The 27,905-nt window shown below is 40.5% G+C and overlaps 1 protein-coding gene across 1 annotated transcript in view; it reads right to left on the bottom strand.

The window, feature by feature from the left end:
• The window catches only part of TLN2 (talin 2), a 165,012-nt gene that overhangs the window by 57,711 nt on the left and 79,396 nt on the right, over positions 1 to 27,905 (bottom strand). The window contains exons 14-30 of the mRNA XM_084268340.1: positions 26,718 to 26,831; positions 25,969 to 26,077; positions 25,137 to 25,345; positions 24,236 to 24,334; positions 21,675 to 21,842; positions 19,851 to 20,145; positions 17,409 to 17,575; positions 16,332 to 16,460; positions 14,887 to 15,000; positions 11,855 to 11,968; positions 10,369 to 10,503; positions 9,263 to 9,391; positions 8,552 to 8,654; positions 6,006 to 6,214; positions 5,136 to 5,255; positions 3,916 to 4,113; positions 1,653 to 1,792 (exon numbers count right to left, since the gene is read on the bottom strand). Coding sequence (XP_084124466.1) covers positions 1,653 to 1,792; positions 3,916 to 4,113; positions 5,136 to 5,255; positions 6,006 to 6,214; positions 8,552 to 8,654; positions 9,263 to 9,391; positions 10,369 to 10,503; positions 11,855 to 11,968; positions 14,887 to 15,000; positions 16,332 to 16,460; positions 17,409 to 17,575; positions 19,851 to 20,145; positions 21,675 to 21,842; positions 24,236 to 24,334; positions 25,137 to 25,345; positions 25,969 to 26,077; positions 26,718 to 26,831 — 2,552 coding nt within the window. The remainder of the gene's footprint in view (positions 1 to 1,652; positions 1,793 to 3,915; positions 4,114 to 5,135; positions 5,256 to 6,005; positions 6,215 to 8,551; positions 8,655 to 9,262; positions 9,392 to 10,368; positions 10,504 to 11,854; positions 11,969 to 14,886; positions 15,001 to 16,331; positions 16,461 to 17,408; positions 17,576 to 19,850; positions 20,146 to 21,674; positions 21,843 to 24,235; positions 24,335 to 25,136; positions 25,346 to 25,968; positions 26,078 to 26,717; positions 26,832 to 27,905) is intronic.

Here is a 27,905-nt window from a genome sequence, read left to right as displayed (position 1 = left end):
CCATCGGGTACCTGTACCCAGGAATACATCCAATTTACAAATCTTATTATTAAAACTAATTGGAAGCAGTAAAACCGTGAAGGTGGCCCCTTCCAGCTCCAGAGAGGAACACAACTGCTAGGAGACTCTAAAAGGCACCTTTGTTTCCATCAAATACAGCATATCTACATTCCTACAGAGAACTGAACCGCTGTTGCAGTCCTGCAGTTCCTTAGCAAGCTGGGAATCAACACTATTCACTTTTCATGGTTATCTGATGTCTACATAATGTTTTATTCATATAGACATAGGTGCTCACGCTAATAGCGTGACAAACCAGAATATCTAAAGGCTACATGGCTCGTTTTCCCTTTTTTCCAAGGGTGGGTATGCGTGCATGCTGTTGTCATTAGGGTTTGTTTTGGTTTTGTTTTTCCTGTGTGCTTCTGCAGAAGGAATATCAGCCTGGTGAAAACTAACAACCAGCAGGGCTTCGCTGGGGATACTAACTTCCTTTATGCTCCAAGCCTAAAGCAGAAATCCATACTGCTCTCATGTTGGGGCAGTAACAAAACCTCATGCAACTCCTTTATTTTTAAGCTGTGTGCTTCTGATTGTCTACAATGTTCTTAAAAGCTATGTATTTCCATGGAGATATGATGGATGTCGCAATATGTTCTTTTTTAAACAAACATGATCAAGTAGCATAACTTCTTTAACAAGTCCTTTAGTAAAGGAGCGCATTCCCCCCCCCCCCCCCCCCCCCAAATATAGTTATTGCTCTTAGAAAGGGATGATTCCAAGGTCCGGGACAAACATCAACTATACTATCCTCAAGGAAGTAATGGTCTTAACTTACTTCCTCACTGGGAAAATGTTGGAAGACCATATTCTAAGTGAAGTCCACATAACCTCAGACATTTATCTAGATTTCACGATCACATTTCTAGCTGTGATGTCTATCCGTCCTTCAGCAGCCCCTTTCCAGTTTGATATGTGAATGTTCCATTTACAAACTTAGAAATAAAAATAAGTTAATTTGAAAAATAAAAATTTTGAAGGATTTGACAAAGTAAATGAGAGGTGATTATCCAGCCAGATGCCAAATTGCAGTGTTGCTTTTCATGTAAACACTGGGCACTGCGTCTGAGAAACAGGGTCCATGAGATTAAATTCAGGTTGTGGTTTACAGAATCCTTCAAGTTAAGAGTATCTTCAACCAAATAAGCGTAGCATTTAAGCCTTTCAATTGCTCTTGATCAGACACGCTGTTAGAGACAGGTAGCCAGCCCCAATGTGATTTTAAAGGGTACTCTATTTCAGAACATAACTCAACATTTTCTTTGTTGGGGATTGAGTGACTTACTGTTACCTACCTACTTGTCACAATACAGATGGTAAGAAAAACAGCAGGTAAAACACATTAGTCCCTTTCCAAACCTAGGCGAGCTCTTAAACCGCTCGTTCTTGTTTCCACCAAAGTTAGTAATGTATGTTGGTTAAAGAACTAATGCAAAATAAGCAGCTTTCCTCTAACCTTTGCTTAAAATAGAACTGCAGGTTCCAACCACTCAGTTAACTTTCAGGAGCAGAGGAAAATATAAGCACATTTTAAATACCACACAAAAAAGCAAATGTCTTAAGAAAACCTAAAGCAAGCGACAGATCCTTACCTTGCTGCTGCTGCTAAAAGGTTCTTGGCATTTGGAGCTCCAGGATCCACAGACAGAGACTTTGCAGCTAGTAGCAGCTTGCTGGAAGCCATAGAGATGCTCTTGAGGTTACCTATTACTTGAATCTGGTCCTCTTTAGTCTGGAAAGCCACAGCAGCATTAACAGTAATTGCAGAATTTTCAATCAAGACAGTGTGCTAAATTGTTTATCCACACAAAAGCCCTGGCATGCAAGGGACCATAGTCCAGAGAAGGACATGGACCAAAGCCTCTGTTCACTGGACAGGTGCCTCTAGATTCACTTAGATAACGCAGAAACAAACCCATATAGCAATTAGCTTGGTTTCTAACAATGACTGTATTCATGAATGAGCAATGGGGAAACTTTACCACTTGTTGAACAATGCTTTTGTTATCAAGACTCTCACACGTCTCTGCCTGGCACAACTGATCCACATTATTCCCACAGTGTACATGCTCTGTATTCTAGCATCCTCTGCTAACTGACAGGCTCTCTAGCATCTAACTTGGATTACTCACACAGAAAGATCCCGCCAGAGAAGTCCTCTATCCCAAGAAAATACATTTCTATAAGCCTGCTTTGATAAACATCCTGACTTGGATGTTCTATTACTTATTTTGAGCCATTGCTTGAAGAGAAAAACCTGCATATATGTGAAATTACAGGGAAGTACTGCATCATCACAGCTAACAGTTGTGACTAGAACCGTATGTCAAGGGTAAGAAGTACTGTATTTCCAAAAGTCTGTTCAGGATTTTATATACTGAAGAGGTAGTGTTCAGCTGATGTGACTACTTTTTACTCTGTATTTACATACTGCTTCCTCCCTACTCCAAGGTTTTACTGGGCATCTGAAAGGCCAGGCATTGTTTCTGTTCAGGCCAAATAACTAGTTGCAGCCAGAAGTCATTGAAATCTTTTGGCATTGATTGTTGAAAGATCACCCATTACTCAGATGCTTAGCATCCCCTGGTGTCAGCAGGGTAAGCAAATCTGCAAGGGTCACAAGGTCATGAGCGGATGGAATTCTCTTCTCAAATAGCCATCTGCAGTATCATTTCTATCTTTGCCTTCACTGAATTGCCTCAAATATAATATTCTAAAAGTCAGTGAGGCCTGTGGCTAAAAAAGTAGTCAAGTACCTAGTCGGTTTCAGAGATACTCGGTGCCTAACTTGCTTCGTGAATCAGAAACTGGAATCATTAAGTTCTTACAAAGAACAATCAGCAGCTACTTACTGTCTCTACTCAGCCCTATCTACAAACCATCTGCTCTACACAGACACTTCATAAATGACTTTCAAGGCCTAGCATGTTCTATACTTTCTGACTGGTTTTCTCTTGCCCATCATTTCTTAGGCTTGCAAGTTCCTGCTAACTAGGGCAAAACAGTCTGAAGATCATTTTTTCTTCAAGTTATAGTAGTCCTCTTGGTACGTGACCCTTTTCTATGTGCTAACGTTTGTTATGCTACATCATCTCCAAATGACCAACTAGTGTAATTCTGTACACCTCAAAACAGTAAGATAAAATGAAGGAGATTATCTCCTACTTCAAATGAGCACCTAGACTACTAGGAATACACTAGGCAATATGAGACAACATTCCTCACTGTTACTGAGACAATTGGAATAGAACTCTGACAGATTTTAAATTGCTAAACACAAGTCCAAGAGCTTGTTGTCAGATCCGTGGCATTTTAGCCAGTCACCTTCAAACGCTCGCTCCACTCTGTAGCAGGTCCACAGCAGCACCTGCTACAGAGTAACATAAAGTCTGATTTTAAATGTATCTTTTCCTCCCTCTACTTAAACCGTTTCAAAATTAGCAGAGAAAATAGACCAAATTTTGAACCAGATTCACATAAATTATGCTCCACAGTAGCTATCCCAAACTGGAGGCAACCCTTTCCATAAGCTTTGAGAGATTCAGTGCGCTTCGCTGCTTTCGCTGCTCAAATTAGTTAACAGTCCAAACTAGACAGAGGAGTATGAAGTCGTATTTCTGACTACTGGGCACAAGAACAAACACTGGTATACCAAGTAAACCAAAAATACTGAGTTGACTTCACACCAGACAACCATTTACAGGTGACTGCTACATAACAGATATCACCTGTCATGTTTGGATAGGCTCACACTGGCACACTGTACTGTAATAGTAGATAATGAAGATACTGTACTGGAAGATACTACACCCAAGATAAACCTTGCTCCCAAGTAGCAAGATTAAAAAAGCTTACTTGTGCTTGGCCAGCCATTTCAATACCAGCATCAAGAAATTCATCAAAATCATCACTGAATTTCCCAGAGGCTGCAGCCAGTTCCCCGCTTTGGCCCCGTGTAGCATGGACGACTTCTCCTGCTGACTGATTCAGGTCTGCTGCTGCCTGGTTCAGTTCACTCTGAGCTTCTTGAAATGACTTGGAACTTGGAGGCAGCTGTAAGGGACCAAATGCCATATTTTATTGTCTGTCATGTCACGCTAGTCCTTCCTGACTGCTAAATTCGCCACAATTCCAGAACACTAATGCAATACAGTGCTGAGCTTTCACACAAGTTAGACCACAATACTGCAGCTGGACTGGCTTGCAATTCAGATTCTGTATGCAAAATAGTCCAACTATCAATCAGAAATCTATACAATGACCTTAGTCCCACTGTTTCTTTCAAGTACCAGCCAAGTATGTAAGCCTTTTGAGGGACAAAGACTATGATAGCTATTTTACAGATCGACTACAAAATTCAGACAGAGGAAATCAAAAGGAAAAAGTTGGAGAATTCTGGTCTCCAACTCATCATCTGCTTTGACAAACAAGATTTTGGGAATGCAGTTCTTGTATTGGCAGCTCTTCACAATGATTCTAAACTCCTGACCTCGTTTTCCCAAAAGCCATTGCACATACATATCGATATACAATTCCTCCTTCATTCGCAGGGTAACAAGATCACTCTTGTTCAAATTATATAACCTTTCCAGCAACTTACCAGTGCACAAAAGGTTGTTTGGGGTTTTTTTTACATGGATACAGTTAAACAGAAATGTAACGCTTCTCTTCCTTGCACAAAACAACCGTAGGTGCACCAAACATTTCGACTGACCACAATCCACCTTTAAACTGATCACTTTCAGGCAGCAGACTGATTATAATTTCCTTGTTTTCATATTGTTCAAAATCTTAAGTCACAGTTGGCATTTAAAAACAGAAAACATGAACTACAGAGGTCATCCATGACAGCAACTTTAACATTACCTTCAGAAGTCACAGATACATTGCACCTCTCCCAGAAACCAGAGAAGGAGCATTTCAGCCAAAGTAGCAGCTACTTAAAAAGTTGCGTCAACTCAAAACTTATGAATTATACTGAGAAGACATTTACTAAATAATAGTTTCACACAAGGATAAACCAGATTTGCTTTTCAACTCTCTGAAATGTATTTCAATGTTAAAAGACATCTTACTGAATCAACAAGGAGCTTCTTGCTAGATTCCCCGATACTCTTCAAAGCCACATCCACATCCTTTTGTCCCGGCAAACAATTCACACAGTTGTTCAATGAGTGAGACACTGCTTTTGCCACCTGCAACATATACGTAAACACATCCACACTAACAAAGGCTTAAGTGGTCAATTATCCAATAGGAGGCATATTCTATAGCCAGCAGTTCCTACATTCTGACTCTAACAATTTGAAGTTTGTGACTTTGTGGGTTTGCTCACCTGCAGTCTAGCAGCAGTCATCATTTATGCTCACCCATTTGATGGGATAGTGTGGACAAGGCAGATCTGCTTCTGGCACCTGGGATAAAGGCTGAAACACTGAAGATAAGGGAATGCTAATACTAGTGACAGAAATCCTTTGCATGCTACCTTTTTCAGACAAAGTCCTGACTGAAAAAAACCTCTCCTCAATAAAACATTATTTACAATACAGAACTTCTCAAATGGGTAAAAAGGAAGCTTTTACTGAAAGTCTTCGCAAGCACAGGCCACCTGTGTAGAATTAATGTTTTTACTTTTTGAATGTAATGCAAATATAGATCTCTCATTTGACAACGATGACTAAACACTCTGCAGCCAGACAGCCTCCTTAAATACGTTGTGGGTAAAAGCTGTTTCTTTTTCTAGAAGATGACATGCTTCCCACTACCTGCACTGTTTCACGTAGGCATGACATTACTGTCTGAGAGCTGCTGTAAGGAACAGAAAGCTAACATTCCTTGCAGTCTTATTTTCTGTTGTTCTGTTCCCTCTCATTATTTAATGCTGCATTCCAAATACTTTCACTGGGTGTTTGATAATTCATGGAGGGGCTTGAGTCACAACTTACCTGGGCTAGTCTCTGCTGACTGTCTGTATCCCCCGGGGCAGCCAGGGCCTGCTTCGCCTCCTGGATAAGCATAGCAGAGCCTTCCATGACGTCCCTTGCTGAATCCAGCATTGCGTGTGCTGCCACAGGGTCGGTAGTAGATGCCGCAACCCCTCGTGCTGCTTGAGCCAAAGTCTTCAAAGCCTGTGCAGTTTCTCTGGCAGCAACTCCTAAATTCAGATTTTCAATTCTGTTAGCACCCTTAAAGACCATCTTTGTATTCTGTGACAGAAGAATTTGCAGGTAACCACCAGTGCAATTAACACTGCAAACGTAGTTTAAAAGAACATCTTCAAATGTGAACACATTTGAAATATACTACACTACTGGCCTAGAGAAATGCCTGTAGTGAAGCTGTAACGTAAATATTATACCCCAAACACCATGTTCTGGACTCAGCTCTACATCACTGACTAAAGCTTAGTGAACCATTGGAAAAGAAGAAAATCCAAAGCCTGGAAATGAGCAAAAACCCATACTCTGAGCCATGGCAGGGAGGGATTGTCTGCAGAAATGGTATATAGGACTTCAGAACCACAGCATCCCTACTGCTTCTGAAAAATGCAAATTTGGATTTTTTTTGAGAATAAACACAGCAATAGCTTAAGCTCAAGCAATTAAAAAAATGTAGTGATCATTTAGGAATGATACAACTTGATATAGCACAGGATCACCCTGAGTATAAGCATGTGAGAATAAAGAAGTCACAGACAATGTCATGAAATTAGATTCTGCAGTCTGTCTCACCAACATTACAGGACACTCCAGTGTGAAGGCATAGCACCCTATGAATAATAGTCCTATTCTTTTTATGAGATTTATCTTGTCCCTTAGGGAAACCCTATATGGATTCCATGGGGATCAGTGACAAGCAGCATTCCTCAGGGGTAAATATTGGGACCAGCACTGTTTAACATTATCGTCGGTGATGTGGACAGTGGGATTGAGTCCACCCTTAGAAAGTCTACTGATGACACCAAGCTGTGTGGTGCAGTTTACATGCTGGGGGGCAGTGATGCTGCACACAGAGACACTGACAAGCTTGAGAGGGGGGAAGAGAAAAGCAAGTGCATTATATACCAAAGTAAAGCCAAGCTAGGCAGAGAAATAGACTGCTTATGTTGCAGTTACAACCTTTCCACTTGACAAAACATAATGAGCTTTCTGAATTCTTAACTTAAAGGAAATTCCAGCAAATATACCCATATGTTATTGTTTCCTTTATTAAGAGCTGCAATAAGCATTTTCTAAGTTTGACTGAATTTATCACAGCACCAGAAAATAAAAAGGTCTGATTGTTTGCTTTCAGTTTGGTGCTGCTTTCATCCTCTACAATGACTTTCAGTACTAAGTGAAAAGAAACTCTGACAGTTGCAGACAAGAGGGAATTATTAAATAGCCAATGTAAGCTGTGAAGATTTTTTATCACTGAGAAACATCCGATTATCATAAGACCTGAAAACTCACGCTTGCTTGAACACCAACAGTTTGTTTCGAAACAAGATGGTATGAGACACAAAATGGCAATATGAGCACTAAAAAGGAACTCTGCTTTTTGCAGGACTTGCAATCAAACTGCTCTTCTGACTTGATGTTAAGGGAGCTACTAGATTTGATTACTTGCTATCAGCTGTAAATATCTGTATTTCTGCGCCACATACCCAGTGCCAACTTCTACATCACTACATGATAGAAACACCAACAATGTTAATGCAAATCCAACTGCTTCAAATCAAAACACCTGTAGGTCATATACCCCGACACAATCATATCCAATGAAGTGGTAACTGCCATCATGTGTTTCATCAGTAAGATCTAAAAACACCTACATGAGCATTTCCATCAGTAGATTTCGTTTCTTACAGAAGTAGACAGAACATTTTACCATCGATGAGCAAGCCCCCCCCCCACCCCTGCAAGAAGCTTTTCCCTTACTTAAGTAGGTTTGGCTTTTTTCAAAAACACAGCCACGAAAACAAATTGCAGAGCCTGTGTGTCCACACTTGATGTTGGCTTTAGCTCAATCTGTGCAAACACGATCAACAAGCGAGAGATGCGAATTGCATTCTACGTGTAGACTGGTAACATCCAGTGAGGATGCAGTTTTAAATGTCACCAAGCTATCCTTAGTATGTTTGCATCCTGTGCTTCAAAAGGATACCCAAAGACCATTCTCACCTTCTGAAAGGACATGGCAATATTTCCAGCGGTGCTGACCTTTACACTGCATTACCTTTTAGTTCTGTCCTTTGCCTAATGTCAGTGGCATATACTTACAAAAACAACAGGTGTCTATTCTCATTATAGACACACAGCAGATGGCAACACTGTTCTTTTATGAAGCGTATTATTCCTGCTAGCAAGTCCTAGTAACTCGCCAAAATTTACTATTGGCATCACAAAAAGGGTAGTAATTCCTTGATTTAAGTAGTTTCTGAAAAGAAAACCTTCTATTGAGCATTTCACAGAAAGCAGGATTTTTGCAGACTTAATGAATAAAACACTACCTGTGTAGTGCTCATTGCCTTGAGCAGCACAAGTTAACAACTGGGCCATGGAGGAACCGACTGCTTTGGATGTACTTCCCAGGTCCTGAGCGCATTTCTCCAGCTGTGAAAAATTAAAATAAGAATTTGCAAACCCAACTAAACCAAAATTTTTTGGGAACACTACTAAAACAAGTCCTCTTTCCACAAAACCTTTTAACCTCAACAACCAAATGCACACACAGTTTCTTTGAAACCTGACTAGCATGTTTTCCCTGTCCAGGGTGAAATAAACATATTGGGCAATATGAACAGCAAAACTGTTTTATAATTAACAATGGAAATCGATACTTTTATCTGAGTAGATAGAAGTTTTTGCCAAATAAAGCTTTCCACTTTCTAAGCCTACCTGGACTAAAAACTATCGAGTTCTGGTCTACGGCAGTAGTGAAAAGAAAGGGATTTTTTGACAAGGAAAGACAGAAACATTTCTGCTACTAAACTGTAATTTGTGCAATAGAGGAAGAGGCTTTACATTCCTCTGAGTAATTCTGCTACAGAACATGCTTCTGGTATAGTAGGAATATTAATTCTTTTTAAGAGAATTAATATACAATCCTATTGGCGGCATCATCATCCAAAACCTCATGACTTGTTTTGCCTCTAGTACTTAAAATTTTTTAACAGCTAACTTTGTTTCTTTTTAAATGAAGAACATCCTTCCTCAATTACAGTTTCTCCTGGGAGAGGTTTTAACTGGCCGTCCACAGCTGCCATCTTCGCATCTTGCAGTTCATTTTTGAGTGTCTGGACTGTATTCAGAGCAGAATCAATTTCCATCGGGCCACAAGCTTCATGAGCCTATTCAGGAATCAGATCAATATTGCTGTTAGCAGCTGTAAGCCACTACTGGATACAGTAAATGCTTCAGACAACCTCCCCCTCCCACGTTGCCACTACCATGGCTTCAGAGGTCATTGCAAGCACGAAGTGTCACGCGTCATGGATTTCAAGCTCCTGCACAGTATTCTTACCTTGTGAACAGAATAACAGGCTGTTAAGTGCCAGCAGGGCAATGAGATGTACTTGACTAGTGTACACATACCTTCAGACTAGGCAGTCCAGGCACTGAGAAAATAACTGCTGCAGTCTGGACTTGACCTTTGACAAAGAGCCTAACTGTGCATCATGGCTGAAGTCACACTGAACCCTGATGTGGGGCCCCGAATTACCAGTACTGGAGCTGGAAATTTTAGCTCAGTTGTAGCTGTCTATATGCTACAATCCCTGTTTTGGGCCTCAGTGTACACAGAGAAGTACAGACATAGCACTGATGATTTTGGGGATTTTTTTAACCCATACATAGTTTCTAAATCTGTCCATGAAACACAGATAGCCTCTGCTTCCCTAATTTTGAGAGATGATCTCTCCACTTCACAATTTGAACACCAGCCAGAGCAGTGCTGCATCTGGGTTCTCCCCAGTTTGGCAGATGCTTGAGATATGCTCCACTTGGCTCACTCTCCTTCAGATGTAACAGCAGCTCAGAGCTTTGCTATGCTTCTCTGGGTATACCCTCCTCCTCTCTTTCTGGTATGGAAAGGGTAGTACAAGCTTTTCAGTTTTGTTGCCACTTCTCTCCCCTTTCTGTTACGACATGGAAAGCAAAGGCACGTGGGGGTCTGAACCAACTGTGAAAAAACCCCAACACTGAGAAGTGAACCCTGCCTAAGCATGAGCCATTCCCTTGTGGAAGAGACAGTGTGCCCAGCAGGACTGAGCCCACAAGCACCATCCCAGCCAGCTTGCTTTAGCTGCATGAAACCAGTGTTACCTACCTTCTGCGAAGCCGTTCGTAACTCAGCCAAGCTGGTCGCCAGGTTCTTGGCACACTGACTTAGCTGCATTGCTGCTGCCTGATCAGTCACAGTGGGCACAGCAGCTTTGGCAGATGCCACCATTTTACTTCCAGGCTGTTCAAAGAAAAGCAGTGGGCACATTTGCTTTAAAGAAGGCTTAGGATTCAATAAACAAACTGCTTCCTCCATTCATGCTCTCAGGAGGTTTCTAGATTCTCTGTAATAACTGCTCCATGCACTCTAGTGCTCCTTAGTCATGCACCTTCTGGATCCCAGCATTTTATTCCTGCTGCACCCTGCCATAATTCCACGTTGTGGTGTCCTCTGCAGCTGAACTCATTGTGCTTTACTAGTGTAATGACTCCTCCATTGCTACCAACGTGTGTTAGGCCTCTGAGCACTCATAGAGATGACTTAAAAAGACTTAAACAAGCGGTTTTGCCATTCAGCACCCACGTGCTATGAGCAGGTCCAGGTAGCACAGATGGCAAATTTGTCTCAATGTTTCTAAATATTCAACTCTGCCAAAATTCTATACATTGAAAGCTCAAAAAAATTCTCTTTGAGAAAAAGTTATGTCAAAGAAATGACTCTTCACAGGATTTGCTGTAAATACAATTGAAATATTTTCCCAGTTCTCCCTGTCACCATGGTAGAATCCTACAGCCACAGGGGAGACCAATCATTTTAACGACTCCAGATGGAATTATACAGCAAAATGCTCAGAGTGAAAGCAGTGTTTGCAATAACTCTGCCTACATGGGACCATAAAGAAGCTGCTAACAGCAACCAATGAAATGGTTCATTTCCATTCTACATTTAAGGCAGGACTAACTGATGTCAAATAGTGATCAGGCCATTACAGAGAGAATTGCTTTTCTTCTGTTTGTTTCTGGTAATGTTGATGCTAAACCAAATCGTTTCCTATCAACATTTCATATTTTCTCTATTTTTAAAGCTATTTTTCAAGAAGCATGGTGTCAAACTATGCATTTTGTCCAAACCCATTTACTTATGCAGGCTAGTATCTAAAAAACCACGGTAATATTCCTTTTCCTTTGTGAAGAATTCTGGAGCTTGTTGCTACCTTCACTAACAAAGGTTACAAAAGCATCTGACCTATTCAGACCTCTGCTTAGAAAGATGGTGAATCCTCTCCACCTTCTTCGTTAACTTCTTTCTCAGAAGGCAAGTACTACTCAAATTAATGTCTCTTCTCCATATATTTCTGTTTTCTTGTTAATTTTATCCTAAATTTGGCAGTTTTCATTCTCCACAGATTCAACATACTTCAGCCATCTCAACTGAGAACCTAAATTCTCCTTAGCTATGCCTTACAGTCAGGGATGAACTTCTGTCATGGCTGTCAACAGTTTGTGCCTCATTTATCACAAATAAAAGCATCCAGCACTAAAGAATACTGTTTGCTCTGATGGATTCTACTACAGGGATTCAGTCACTTCACCTGAAGGAAGTTCTGGCTGGAATTTATTAGAGCAAGCTGGGCACTGAGGTCTTCTGCCTGAGCTTGACTCCCTCTGACACCTTGCACCAACTGAGGAATGTGGTCTGCAACATTCTGTAATAAACAAAGGGAAAAGCTTTTAGCATATAAACCTCCAAACCCTCTGACAATAAAGCAATCCCTCTCCCCACCCCCCTTAAAGACAACTGCAGTATTCTCAGGTACAACACTCAAGTCTTCACAGAATTTGTTTAGGATTCCATGGAAGTGATTTAAGATGAGACATGATTTTTCAGAGACATTCTACTTCTACTTGAGAAATCTGTATTCAAGCTATTCATGAGGTGTTGGTTGTACAATACAATCTAAGACTTTGTCCAAAGTTATGTTCAAAGTATTTTGAATTACTTCCTCTGCGTATTCCAACACCAGCAGTAGAGGTAACACATTTTTCAAGACAATGCTTTACTTTCAGAAAAACATTTGGTTTTACACACAAACAGCTCAGCCTACTTTTCCTTAACACTAAAAATAAAAACTTTATACTATGGCTGGAGCCTTCTCAAGTTCTATTGCTAAAACTTTATTCCTGGACTGCCCCAACTCATTTCATAATAACATTTACTTCAGTACAGCAACACCAATATTGCTTTTTCCCCCACAAAAAAAGTAGGCTTCAGAACTTTTCTGCTATCTAATAAAACATCATCAATGTAAAACTAGAATGAACTGTAAAGGATACAGTGAATTAGTTTGCCTTTTTTTATTTTATTTAATTCATACTGAAATAGAAGCTACAGAATCATGGAACAGCAGGAGTTGGAAGGGACCTCTGGACATCATCTAATCCACCCTCCAGCTAAAGTAGGATCACCTAGAGCACATTGCACATGATCACGTCCAGGCAGAGGACATAATCATGTCTTGAATATTTCTGCAGAAGGAGACTCCACAACCTCTCTGGGCAGTATCTTCCAGTGCTCTGTCACCTTCAGGGTAAAGAAGCTTTTCTCATGTTCAAACAGAACTTTCTGTGTTGAAGTCTGCATCTGTTACTGGACACCAGTGAAGAATCTAGCTCCTTCCTCTAGTCATCTTCCCTTTAGATATTTATAAGCATTGATGAGATCCCCTCTCAGTCTTCTTGAGGCTAAATAGATCCAGTTGTCTCAGCCTTTCCTCCTACAAGAGATGTCCAGGCCCCTAATCATCCGTGGAGCCCTCCACTGGACTCTCTCCAGTAGTTCCCTATCTTTCTTGAACTGGGGAGCCCTGAATTGAACACCATGTTCCAGATGTGGCCTCACCAGGGGAGAGTAAAGGGGGAGGATAACCTCCCTTGACCTGCCAGACATGCTGCTCTTAATGCACTCCAGGGCATCACTGGCCTTCTTGGCCATGAGGGCATGCTGTTGGCTCATGGGGACACCAGGACACCAAAGTTCTTCTCCACAGGCTGCCTCCCTGGCCAGTCAGCCCCTAACCTGTACTGGTGCCTGGGGTTATTCCTCACTAAGTGCAGAACCCTACCTTTGCCTTTGTTGAATTTCATTTGCTTCCTCTTCAGCCAATTCTCTAGTCTGTCAAGGTCTCACTCAATGGCACTGCAGTCTTCTGGTGTACCAGCCACTCCTGCCAGTTTAGTATCATCAACAACTTTGCTGATGGGACACTCTGTCCCTCATGCAGGTCACTGATGAATATGTTGAATAAGACCAGACCTCTAGGACACAGCACTGGCTACAGGCCTCCAACCAGACTCTGCATAACTCCTCATAACCCTCTGGGCTCTGCTGTTCAGCCACAATCTTGAGAAGTACTTGAGCTACCTTACTTGATTCCAACATGTCTTAGAAATACCACCATGACAGGAAATGATCACTGAACATCAAACGTGGCTTTTAATGATGCCTTCTTTAATGGTTTTGTTTTCTTTCCCCACAACTGCTTCTTCCATCCAGAAGAAAACCCTTTTGCCTTCTCTCATCTTTTTCCATTTTTGGATTAAATGAAATGTCTTTAGAAAACCTGAAGCAACATTAATCACAGCCAGAAATTGAGCTGCCAAATATAGCTTAAACACAAAAGAAAAGAGCTTCTCACCAGACTCTTTTTTCTAACTTGGAACTATAAAAGTGTGCTTCACTTCAGGCATACCCTGAAATCTGTCATCTTGGCAGCTTTAATGTCAAGCCAGCAATCACATTAACCCCATACTAAGATCTACAACTTCCTTTTTACTTGATTTTTTTACATTTTTTAAAATATTTTCTGACTTACATTTTACATTTAAGGCCCCAGTTGCTTGTAGGCTGGCCATCAGTATAGCAGGATCAGTGTTTTTAGTTAGACAACAATTGGAACTGGCACATTAAATTTGTATTATGCTCCATTGTAGTATCAATCATTACTGCATTTCCATCCAACCTTTACTCCATAGCAGACCTCAGTCCCATTTCACAGTGTATATCACTCAACAGCCTGTTTTGATGATCCCAGCGCTACTCACCTGTGGAAGAGCATACTCATGCTGGACACACAGCAAGGACTTCTTGCCAGTGTACAAATTTCTGAGCAACCAGAAGCCTCAGCACGCTGCTTCCAGCACAGCTCTCCACATACAGATCTGTTGACTGATTTGCAGCAAAACTTTTACTTAAAGCAGTTCAGGTGAACTGGTTGATACTCAAGAGAAACTGCAGTACATATACCTATGAATCCTTTCTGCCCAGGCCTTGGCAGGAGTGCTTGTAACAATCACGTGCCTCAGTAGCTCAGTTTTTCAAACCTCTCTGCACAGGAACACATGGGAACTACACATAACAGAATAAATGAGGGTTCTCCAGAATTAATGCAAATGACTGCATGTGGTACTGGGGGTTGGGATTTTTTTGGTTTGTTGGTTGGTTGTTTTTTTTCTTTTTTTTTAATATCCTTTTGAGGTTACAACAGTACTATTAATAAAGGCAACTTTTACTTCCCCTTAAAGCAAAGGTCAAGAGTTATTTGTCAGTGTGTTGTGGTATGTTTACCTTACAGCTCTGCACAAGTTGCTGGTGGGCTGCTGTGTTCTTATTGGAGACAGCTGCATTCTGAGAAGCTGCGATAGTCTGAGTAGCAGCAGCTGCAGCTTGTTTAGCTGCAATCTTTGGAGAAAAGAAACAAGAGTTAAAGCAGTGATAAAACTCTGAGTAATTCAGAGGATGAAATATGTATTACAGTTAACTTTGACAATAGCAACTTTGACAGATACCTTTCACCCCTTGATAAATTTGATTTGCCTTAAAGATGAAAATGACACAAACACTGTTATCCACCTGTAACGTGCCAATGAAAAGGTGGAACTAAAAGGATTTTAAGCTTACTCTTTCACAGCTTAGTTTGCATTATGACCAAAAGAAGTCAGTCCAGAAATGGTCTAATCAATTAGCTCCTTACCAAGAAGGACAGAGAAAGCTGCCAAAGTGCACACAGTGCCTCACACTGCTACATTAACACCTCTGACCGAAGACCTAAGGGAGCCAACTTCTACTGAGATTGCTCTATGCCAAAACAAAGATACTAAAATAAAGCAGAGGTGCAGAATATAGATATTACTTGCTCTTGAAGTGCTGAGAATGCCTTCTTCAAATATCTAGGAATCAACCTGTTCGTATTATAGAATTTAAAATTCAACACTTTATCCAAGTCATTCTAACATGCTGTACAATACTTTTAACTAGCTCCCCAAATACAACTGAGCATGAAATTCATTCTCACCACTACACATTTTACTCCTTTGTAAGGCAGTACATATTATAACAGCTAAAAGTCCTTTCTATAAAGTTTTCCTGCATGCAGTTTAACTACTGAGACATCGGCCTTTATGTCCTGAACAGCTCCTGATTTTTGGTTCTAGTCAAACACAGTACTTCCAATGCATTTCTGGAAAATGGCTACCTACTTAGTTCTTCCTTGTTTGTCTGATCTCATTGCACTCAAATCAGGCTACTGTAAAATCTCAGGAAGCCAGGAATTAGAAAAAGCTTATTTTTAAAATCTGTCTTTTCTATATTTTAGGTGAGAGTGGGAAGATCAAGTCTTGCCTACAACACAAACTTCAGAGATATTTTACTGTTAGTGTACAATAAATTGCCTTTCTCCCCCTTGGCTATGCTACCAGGTATGGTGTAACCGGTCACTTTTGTTTCTGCTTCTTTGATTCTCTGAATCTCAGCTGATCCAACGCATTGTGAGTCAGTTTCTCACACCACTTTACTACAACAGTGATTCAAGTTGCTCAACTTTGAGGACTGTGGTGACATATACCAGCACATCTGATTCCAAGCCTTGTGCTCTGGAACTGTGCTTACAGCGCTACCATTCTATGCTCAGCACTTTTCCTGAAACATATGCATTTGTACTTGCTTGAATCATCTACAGATAATCGTCATTAAAATGAAGTAAATGGAATATTCAGCATCATCTAGTTGTGAACCTCTAATCTGTTGACAATTTTCTTCTTGATGGCATTCTGTGCAGCAGCATTTGTAGCGACACGCAGTCCCTCTGCTGCTTCTCTCAGACGCTGCTGTTGATCCTCATTTTCAGGATTGGCTGCAGCTCCCTGCCCAAAATTTCAAAGCAAAACACATAACCCTCAGTAAGAGTTCCTGGAGAAAGTGGAGATGAATATCAAGACTTTAGCTCCAGACAGAGTCTACTACATCCGCCTTTATTTTCCTTATATTACCTTAACCAAAATTAGAGCAACACTAAAAGATCACAAGACTTTGAGGCAGAAAATAAATTGCTACTGCAAGGCTATTATTGTGTGGGGGGTAAATACTTTAACAAGGGAGGGGGTGGAACACTTGCTGTGTATGCTACTTCAGGTGCTTGGGAAAAGCGCCTTTGTAAACTGCTTCCATTGTGGCCTGTGATAACACTGGAATTAACGTAGGTTTTGAAAAGCAGCCCAAACAAACCCAAACAGATTTTGAAAATCCTAGTTCAACATGCCTGTCAGCAACTGTAATCCAAACCCTGACCATCTGAAGTCTGAGAAAGTACTGGTATGTCAAGGATATGCTCTGCAGCCAAGGATATGGGCCTTCTATATCCCTAGCAGAATGTCTGGTCCTGATCTGTAAACACCATTGAAGTGCAGGATCCAGGAAACAATTCAAAGAATGTATTCCTCCCAAGTGGATTTAAATAGGTCTCTAGCGCAGAGAGGACATAAAAGGTTAAATATTTGCCTCTGAGAACAGGGAGGGAGTGAGAGCAGTAACACAGGCAGGACTCCTCAGGTGGAGAAAACTTCCTAAGACAGAAGCTTGAGCCCTGACCAGCCTGAGCACAGAGCTTTTTAAACAAAACAAACAAACCCAAGTAACTAATAAATTGTTTCTTCTCAACATGATTAGGGTATGTCATTAAATGCAGAATAGTTAGAGGATAAGAGAAACCATATCTGCTACGAAGTCATATCCTGTCTTTCATATCCCAGATACCATCTCTTTGTGCATAGCCATACAATTCTAAGTTGACAACTAGTTCTTTCTCCTGGTACCTTTGCAGCTTCAACCATGCGGGCTGTAGAATCTGCCAGGAGCTTTGCAGCTGCCAGAAGCTTCTTAGAGTTCTCCATGTCAATTTCTGCTTCAGCATCTGACCTCATGGCATTGACAAGATCAGAAGTGGCTTGAGCCAGCACTCTGGCCTGACGTACCATTTCACCTGTGGAGTGAAAATTCTATATTTACTTCTCTCTGAATTTCATTTTTGGTTTCAAGCCAGCTCAACAGGATGAAAATTAAGTTACATATGCCAAAATACTCCTCTGACTTGAAATTTATACACAAATAAAATTTTCACTTGGAAACTTCATAAACAAAATCTGGGATGGCAACATAAATTAAGGAAGTGGCTACAGTGAGGTGTAAGAATAACCAGTTCTTCTCATTCCAGTTAGAAAGAAAAAATAAACAATGCATTAAGTCAACTTTGAATAGTCAAGAAAACTCCTAGTGCAGTGAAGATGAGAATTTTGCTTTCAAATTACAGCCAAGATTTCACTCCTTCATTAAAAATCACCCATATTTCACCCAGTCTTCTTTTGGAAAGGTTCTGCTGGGGAATTATGATGTCATATATCCTACATTAATAAGTGTCACAAGACACTCAGCACCAATTTGGCAATTTAAGACACTAGACACACGTTCTAGTCAGAGTGAAGCAGAGAGATGAAAGAGTAATGCTCCTGAAGTGGTTACATACCTGTTCCTAGAGCAAACTCAACTCCCTCATAATAGACTTGAGCACGGAAAGCCTTTGGTTTTCTATGGATTATCAAATCAAGTAAGATGAATTTGGGTCTAAGGTTTAAATTCTTTTTAAATGATCTAAAAGAATCATGGGAAAGAAATCCAAGGCAGCGTTTTTCTCATGTACAAAGGTGATTTCTGGGTTTCAGAATTAAAAGCCTTCCTACCACGTTCCTCTGGTCAGCCACAGGCACCAAAAAAAAAAAATTCAACCTGTTATCAACTATTTCCTAGTATGCAATTTAGCCATTATTGGTTCAAAAAATTAGCTGCCAACTCAGCACTCAGTCCAAATGTTCTACCTGGGAAAAAACCCTTTAAATGCCCTGTCATACAGTATCAAGCCAATCAATTTAACAGAAAGAACCTGATTGAGCAGTGACAAGGAGTCACAAGAGAGAATCTCTTTGCTGCTAAAATTGCAACTGCAAAAGTTCTAACTAAAAACTAAGTGTTGTGCAACAAGATCCTTTACTGTGAATAGGAAATAAATGCTATTCAAGATCAACTCTTTTACTGCAATCTTCTGTACAGAAGCTGAATCATGACTGACAGTTAAACATAAAACTTGACATGCTTTCCTGTGTACATCTACCATAATTAAATTGCTTAGGATAGCTACAGAGCATTAAAAACTGACTTTTTCCACAGCTTCCAATTAGAATATTAAAATGGTTTAGCAAACAATCCTCTGCATCTTTAAAAAATTTTATTCCCTCATATTTCTCAGGCAGAAATAGGGTCAAAATACATAGAGAATTTCATCAATTGCTTCCTTGCACAAGTTCCTCCAGAGGAGTGCTGCACTGCTGAAATGACAGATGCTTAAAAAACATCAATCTGACACTTTTACCTCTTAAACATAACAACCAAGACAACTCCTACAATAAAAGGTCATTTTTTTCAGATCAACTGTAACATGAATACAACTCTGGCTGAAATATTTTCTCTCCTGGCCTTATCTTCATATAACACAAAAGAAAAAAATCAAAAATATACTGTTCACCATAGTAGCTTTTAAAAACTTTCTAAACTTTCCATGAAGTGTTTTGGTTTCAAGTTAATACCACCCCTTCACATTGAGCAAGCAGTCACAAGCACACTGCTCTCTCTCATGACAGTTGCATCTCAACAGATGTTGTTGCTACTTAATAACTTTTATAACTATTGTAATTTCATGACTAAGTAATTTACTGCTTCTTTACTAAGAATTCATATAGGATCAGCTAAGTGTAAGGCATCTGAAGTTTTGGTTGGCTCTAGAAGCTGCATGTTTTAGAAACATCACATTAAAAAGCAGAGCTAAGTTTCTTCCAACCCTACTACAAAACCTATGCATAATAAAAATCTATCACTGGAAAATATTCCCCAAGGTACCTGACTTCATGTTTGGAGATGAGAGATTGTTATGCCATTCTGTCACGTGCAGCAGTAGTAGAAAACAGACGAAATACTACAGTGATCTTTCAGCATCATGTTGGTTGTTTTCACAGAGCATTCATTCTGTCTAGTGCACAGCTATGTGCATTTTGCTGGTGTCATGGTTTGGGTTCAGTGACTACCTGGCAGGTCAGCACCAGCTCAGAAGCACACCACACTGCAGAGGTTTTTATTGTTTTTTACTTCCACTATTGGAAAGGTGCATGTGTCTGACACACAGAAATCTACTGTCAGTTCAAGGAACTTACCAGCATCTCCCATGGAGCTGAAAATACTCTCTGTGACACACATGATGGTGTCTGTAGCCTGGTCGTAGCGCCCGATGGGCTCTCCCCTGCTCGCAAACTGCCGGACGTGCTGCAAGAGGTCGTTCAGAGCCTGGCTGACAATGCTGGCAGCCGCGCTGACCTGCTTCAGTAACTCGGTGTCATCGGTGGCAGCCTGGCAGGCCCTCACACAGTTCTCCACTGAGCGGTCCACCAGCTTCCCTGCCTCGATCAGCTGCTCCTGACATACTGGAGAGCTGATGGTGGGACTCACAACCTGCAGGAGAAAGGACACAGAGCATTGAGAAAAGGCTTATTTGCAAATTTACTAACTACAAGTGAAGCATTTTCATCTTTAATGTACTTATTTTCCCTAGACAGAAAACCTGGAAAATGAGTATTTAATAGTTGGCTTCAGACATTGAGCTCAAGAATCTGGGCTCAGCATGTAATTAATTTAATCTCAATGTAGACTCTGAGAATGGAGGCCTCCACCTTGTTTCATGCTTCTTCAACAGCTATTGAACTGATAAAACACTGGACACCTGTTCTGAAGGGCAGGCATGGGTCAAACTCCTCCAGAACAGCTACGTCCACTGGCAGACTCCCATATCCTAGAAGTCTAAATAAAATGAAATCTTAATCGGAATCAGTCTTGTAAAGGAAAGGCTGGTAGAGCAAGGATTTGTTAAAGTAGAAGCAGTGCTTGGCACAAGGCAAACAACATTCTACTTCTGAGAACATATGACAAGCAATCTACTGATTAGAAACAATTCTCCCTCATTTTCTTTAAACATATCTGGACAGCTTTCACAATGTGCACATCTTATGAGGAAAATAGGATGCTACTGGGTGTCTTCTTCTATACTGAAGAAATTCAAAGGCAGTAAGAACATCAAGTTCAAATAACGAAAGGTTATCTGTGTGTATTACAAAAACCTCTTGCAGCTGGAGAAATAAAGTAGAAAATATTGTAACTTTAATACATAGTATTGGCTATTATAATCCTTCTAGATGTTTTGCAATAGTTGTATACCCATTTCTTTGCAAAAAGTGAGTTTGCAGACTTCAAAAGCAGCATTCAAGTAGGAAATGCAAACTGTTTAAGTTGAAAAATTATATGAGTTCTTATTTATTTTTTAGACCAGAAAAGGCTGCAGAAGTCTTCTGCTCCAACTGCAGAATTCAGAATTTAAGGTCTGATCTCAAGTCCTTTGTCATTTTCTTAGACTGAAAAAATCAGTACTTGGCCAAAAGCAACAGATCTATTACAACTGGGCTACTGTGAATTAGTGCAAATATATTTATAATTGATGATCACAAATTTGATTTTATTTTCAGCAAGCTTTTTAAATTATTTAATGTAGATGAGGTCTTGTGGAGCATGTTCCTGCCCATGGCAAGAACTACATGATCTTTGAAGTCCCTTCCAACGCAAACCATTGCTGGATTCTGTGAGATGAACCCATCCTAACTCTAGGCTTTACTACAAAACTTACATAGTGCCCCAGGCAGGCTATTCTTCTTGAACTAATATTTTTTTTCTTTCATCAATATAAGTAGTAAATCAGATGGGTCCTGTTATCTGTGGAACCTCCTCGGAAGGTTATATAGCAACACCTCACATCCCCCAGGCTCCTGATCGCCACTGTTACAGGTGACAATTTATTTCCCAACAACTTAGATATTGTATAAATCCAGAGCTATGATATTAGCACAGTATATTGCCTGAGACTATTGCAAATGCACAGGAACACACAGTCAAAATGATACCTTTCCACCTCACAAACACTGCTATAGCCTCACCTTTGCACAAGCCACCAGCTGAGAAGTAGAGAGTGCACACTGTGTAGCAGCAGCAATGACCCTGTTCTGCAGGACTGTATCCTCAGCAACCTGGGCTACGTTCTTGGCCTTCAGCACTAACATAGCAGCCGCATTTGCAACAGCTTTGGCCAGGCTCATCAGAACATCCTGGTGAAATAAAGGGGAAACACAGTCTTATGAACAAAAAAAAAAAAGGAAGGATATACTTGGCTTATATTAATATCAAGTCTCACGATGGCAAGAAGTTCTCCTGTATCAAAACTTAAACATTTTCTTTCATGTAAAGCAGCAAACGTGGCTATCAATCAGAAACCTAAACAGCCTTCTGTTCCCAGCACAACCATTTCCCTATTTACATTATCAAGTTACTGGACTGAGCAAGTATGGACTGTCAAATTTTGAATTGGCTGAGAGTCCATAAGAATAAGTCAACTGACCAAACTGCAGTGTCCTCATCTTCACTTCCTGAGAACACACTATTAGTACAAAACCAACTGGAGTTCACCACTCAAGATGTGACAAATATCAGCAATAACGATGCCAACCTCAAGGAGGAGCAAACTACTGAAGACAGACTGTGCTTGAATCAACACTAAATTCAAGTACTGAACTGTGTTTAACTGTAAGGACAACTGCCACTGTTTTTGGAAAGGGCATTTTCAAGCAGAGTATTTCCTCGTCCATGATGTAAATATAGTCTAGAAATTACTGCTCCAAAATACAAGTCAAAACAGGTCTTAACTGCAGAATGTCTTTCCCACATACAAAAATGTTTGGTTAACTCTGAAACTGAGAAATTGAAACACACTTGTGTGCTAATTCCTGCAGTGAAAAAGGTCAGAAAATGTCTTCCAGTTTCCCCACTTCAATCACATTCTGCAAACTTCCTTATCTTTTAGTGGGATGGAGTTTTCTTAATATCTGTACTGTTAAAACGGCCTGGCCTTCCCATAAAAAGATACTACAGATACACAAGTATAATTTTAACTTCACAGCAGAAAGAAATCCTTGGATTTCAAAAATTCAAAATGCTAGGGGTTTGGTTGGGTTTGGGTTTTTTTGGCATATGGACTTACTTACTCTTACCCACCTTCTTTGACACTCTATAGCACTTTATAGCACTTATCAGAATGTTTAGGTTCTTTCTCTGAGAGAGGGCTGCAATACATACTCAAATAGGAAATCAAATGAGAACTTGGCTGAAATTCAGGGACAGATTTATCAGTGGATCAAGTGTTTAAAATGGCCTGTAAGTTACAATAGCAGACATCTTATACACAGGGCACTCCAGAGGTCTATCTGTTGCTATAAATGACTGCCCCTTTGTTCTGGTGCAAACTTAGTTTAGCACCGAATGAAGAAATCCAGACACATATTTGACAGAGCATTTCAGAGCAATTGTTTTAGAAACAGTGTTTGCTATTAGCCATTCAAGTTACACAGGCATAATGATTTGATAACTGATACTAACCATCTTAAATAAGTTACATTTGTAATACAATAATTTTCTCCTACTCAGTTTACCAAAAGGTTGTGTAAGGTTTTGGGTTACATGCTATATACATACAGACACTGCAAACACTTACATGAAAACCACTGTATTTCATGAAAAGAAATACTAGCTCTTTATTAACATTCATTCTTCATAAACACCTGGCACAGGAAGTCGTTAGCTTGCAAAGACAGAGATACAAAAGGAGTGGCAAGGATGGAAGCAGTGGGGGTGCACGTGCAGATTTTAATACCCCGTCTCCCACAGAATCCCTATGGCATTCAGAATAACTGATGAAGACTACGGATGTCCCCCTGGAAAACTCAATCACAATCTTGAATCTTACACAGCATGCTTAGTGAAGATAGGCAGAGTTTTTGAAAATAAGCCACTTGCAGTTCCTTATTTTATGTATCTGACTTGGCACTATGTGATACAGCTCGCACTACACTGCGACTGAAATGAACTGGCAGCTGCAGTGACACAACGGCAAGTAGTGTTGCCATGGACAGGTCACAGGGTACCTCAAAACAGCACACCTCTGGACTGCCATACCAAATTTTCTATCTGTAAAGATGGAATGACAGTTCTACATCCTACAGTAAAGCTCTAATAGGTTTAATTATAATAGATAATTCTATGCAACACTGAGGTACTGACAGTCACCATGAAGAAACGGGGTGATGGCTGTAGTAGTCAAGGTAGAAAGCAGGGTGGAATTTGAAAAGCAATTCAAAACCAAGTCTGAATAGTATGCAAATAGCATGGGCCATACACTTGAAACACTGAATGAAGTACAGTGTAAAAAAATTCTCCATGAAGCAATAAAGCATCTGTGTAACGCACAGCATGAAGTAAGAATTCCTGTGGAATCAGCACTCTGTGATTCTGTAACTAAAACGGTCATAATGGATTAACCTCCATTAGCTTTGAGAAACTTGAAATATAGCATTTCTTAACTGCATTTTGTGAATCCTGGTTTTATGCAGTGGCCTACTTATTAGAAAGCTGCACAGTTCTTACATTGACAAGCAAGCCTCTCTTTTACCTGGAACCTTTCATCTGTTTCATTCTCTCCAATTTGCCTCAGTAGCTCCCCGCTTGCCTGCCCAATGCTTCCAGCTGCAGTCAAAACTGTCTGTCGAGGCTGAAAAAACAGAATGGTGAAATACATAAATTCCAAGACAATGAATGCACTTGAATTTTAGATTTCCTCAAGGAACTTCTGTATGAGCATGCAATCAATGTGGCTAGAAAAAGAATTATAGCAAATCTTTAGATTTCCACATGCACAACTGCACATCTGTATTTCAGAGAGTTCAAAGTGCTCCCAGATAACGTGTGAAGCGTTTTGAAGAACTTCAGTAGGCATTGCTGAAATAACTTCAAGGATAATTAAGGATGCAAAAACCAATATGCCAACTGACTTGAAATATCAGGAGATTACATGTTCTTCAAAACGTAAATAACTGAAGAGATGAGATCTAAGGCAAATTGGCTGCAGACTCCAACTCATAAAAAACTGATCAAAATAATCTATTCTGATCTACACTGCTTTCATTTCTGGAAATCTACAAAAGACATTAACTTATTTTTCAGGTCAACCTAGACAAAGATAGTAAAGACAAAAATCCTGAATCAGTATCTCTCCTTCCCATTAAATTGAGTCATTGTACTGTTCAGAAGTTTTTTTCTAAGAGAATACAGTACCCAGAAATATTAGCTATTTGTTACACAAATTAACCTTTGCACTTCACACAAAACATTGTAATATCAAGGTGCAAGACTTCAAGTCATAAAGACGGGTGAAGGAATAATAGGGAAAAGAGCTGCTTGCACAGGGGACATTATGTGGCACTGAGCAGGTGAGACTTGGAAGTTAACATGTCTCAAAGAAGCCAAAGCCACACACTTCAAAGGAGGAACTTGAGAAGCTTCCATCTACTCACCTCTCCTGAAGTAGGTTGCACAGCCTTCAGCAAGTCTGAGACAGCACCGGCCAAAGTTCGAGCAGCTTTCAGGAGGTCTTCTCCACTTCCAACTTCATCATCCATGAGAGCAGCAAGCAGTTTCACTCCTTTAGACATCTCAGTAAGGTTGGAAGAGATGGTTGTAATTGCACATCCCACAGCAGTGTAATCAGTGTCAACTGGATCCCCTGCAGAGCAAGTATTTTTTTTGTGATCAGTATGCTTTGTTGGTTAAACTGGAAAAAGGCAGCTCCCATAGGCTACACTCTGGTGAGATAAAGAGAGACATTTCAAATACCCAAGCAATGTCCAGTAAGTCATTTCATTGTCAATTAGAAAAATACACTGTTATAATTTTTCCAATTTCTACATTTCTTCTGCTACAAGAATTTATCTTGCAATAGAATTTCTCTTCATTCCTTGCAATTTGCTGAGCAACCCACAGTTTCAGTTACCTTTCAACATTAAAAGAAATACTGACCCCTTTAAGTCACTCACAGCTCCTTCAACTGGTAACTCACTGAAGAAAAACACGCTGTCAACAAACACACATCTCTTAACTGCCAGAGAGAGAACACATTTTTGTAGTAACCTTGCAAACAATTCTAAGCTACATTTAATCTTCATCAATGGTCATACCCCTTTAGCATAAGAGATAAATTGAAGATACAGAAATTGTGTTGGGAGGGGCAGAAAGCCTACTCAATGCACTTAGCTATTGTGGAATTTGGATGAAAAATTTTTCTCCAGTTGCTCTGTATTCAGTCCCTGCTACCTGAATTCGGCTGATAAATTCCCCTTTGAAAATTACCTGCTGTAAGGTTAACAACAGACGCAGTTCCTGCAGTGATAGCATCAACCTGAGAGTGTATTTCATGTTTTGATTCATCAACTTTGTTTTGAACCCATACTCTAGATGCCTAAAGAGCAATAACAAAAAGAAAGAATTAAGGAGTGAAGTGCTGTAAGAGGAGTCACTGTGTACATCTCTCCTTCCTTTATGAACCTTTGAAAGTGAAACAGAGAACCACCACTAAATTCTTGAAGTGAAATATGAAAGCAAGCATTTTCTTTTGCTGAATCATTTGCTACAGAATTGTTAACACATTTCAACAGCTGCCCTTTAAAGGCAAATGCCATAAACATTGCACCCATTAAGGCTAACCACTCTTGACTGATGCCCCCCATAAGCAAGAGCCATTTGATCTGTCTTCCTCCTCTAACTTAAATCAGGAATGACAGAATCATATTGTTCCTTATTTTTCAAGCATCCAGGCAGCAGTGACTCCCACCATAAATATTGCCTACAATTTGCATTTAATTGACAATACCCCAAATAAACAAATAGGATTCCAGGCATGGTTATGCAAGGAAGTCTGCTATATCTAATCTCAGAAGATTGATTAAAATGAGGTGGAACCCTTAAAGAGAGCACAAAATTTTTATCTCATTTTAAAAGCTTTAGGAATACCACTTGAGAACAAAGGAGAATGGCTAACCTGGTCTGTAAACACCCCAAAGCAGTAAGATACATCTCTCTGAGCTATTAGAAAAACTCACCATGTCCTGCCCTAGAGGTGGTAGGTTATCAACTTCACTGAGGTCAGCTTGTGCTTGCTGAACAGCATGCATGCTAGTATTAATAGTCCCCATCAAGGCCTGCTGAGCTGAGGTCTGAAAGGCAAAACAAGGAAATGGCTGCACTTCAAGGACTTCAAGCAGATGCTACATATGCATGAAGAGACAACAAGTCACAGTCACAGCAATCCAAAAACCACACCAGGCCATTTTGCTTAGCTAGTTCTTCCCTGGTACAAACTCTCCAATACTGCTCTCACACAGTCTTGATTCTGCCCATGCCATTTTATACTCCTCTCTACTTGTACACATTTAGAAAAAGCTGAACTTTCTCACATTAAACAATGCCCAGATACACACAGAACCATCAAGCTGTCTTACCTACTTGCATTCTAGGAACATGAAAACTGAAGTTGCTTCTACGATCTCATATTTCCTGAAACAGCCTACCAATGTAATCAATGAATATCATGGATCTTAATTGCTGTCAATACGTAGAAAGTAACAGAGAATGCAAGGGTTTCCAGCAGAGAAGGATGTCTATTTGCATTGGGTGTCTGGGGGAAGGTTTTGGCTGCAGGGGTGCCCTTGGTGAGAAGATGCCCTTGGCTACCTCATGCTCAGCACAACTGGCTGCAGATGGCTCCAACAGACCCGCTGCAGGACGCAGCCGAGCCCTGCAGCAGAGCTGGTGGCACCTCTGGGAGAACATCATTAGGAAGGGGCAAAACATCACACAGGAGTGAAGGGGAACAAGTTTAAGAAAAAATGCTGGAAGCACAAATGTCTGAGATGTATAGGGAGATGATCCAGGCAGCAAAGCAGATTCCCCAGCAGCCTGTAAGAGAGACCATGGTGGAACAGGTACTTTTTTTGCAGCCTGTGGAGAGCGTCCTGCAGCCCACAGAGGGCCCCACACTGCAGCAGGTTGGTTTTTCTCTGAAGCTACAGCCCATGGAGGACCCACACTGCAGCAGGCTCTCCTGACAGGAGATGCAGCTCACAGTGAACGCACACTGGACACAGTTTATCATGCAAGACTTGCAGCCCATAAAAAGGGCTCAAGTGGGCCTTTTTAAATCTCATTTTCTCCCCAGGCAGGGATGCTCAAAACTTATGCTCAGCAGGACAGCCAGAAGTCACACTTGATGTCCTCCTGCTTCTAGTACC

Source organism: Gallinula chloropus (genome assembly GCF_964237585.1).
Source record: "Gallinula chloropus genome assembly, chromosome: 9".
NCBI classification, from domain to species: Eukaryota; Metazoa; Chordata; class Aves; order Gruiformes; family Rallidae; genus Gallinula; species Gallinula chloropus.
This window is presented reverse-complemented; position numbering and strand designations above follow the sequence as displayed.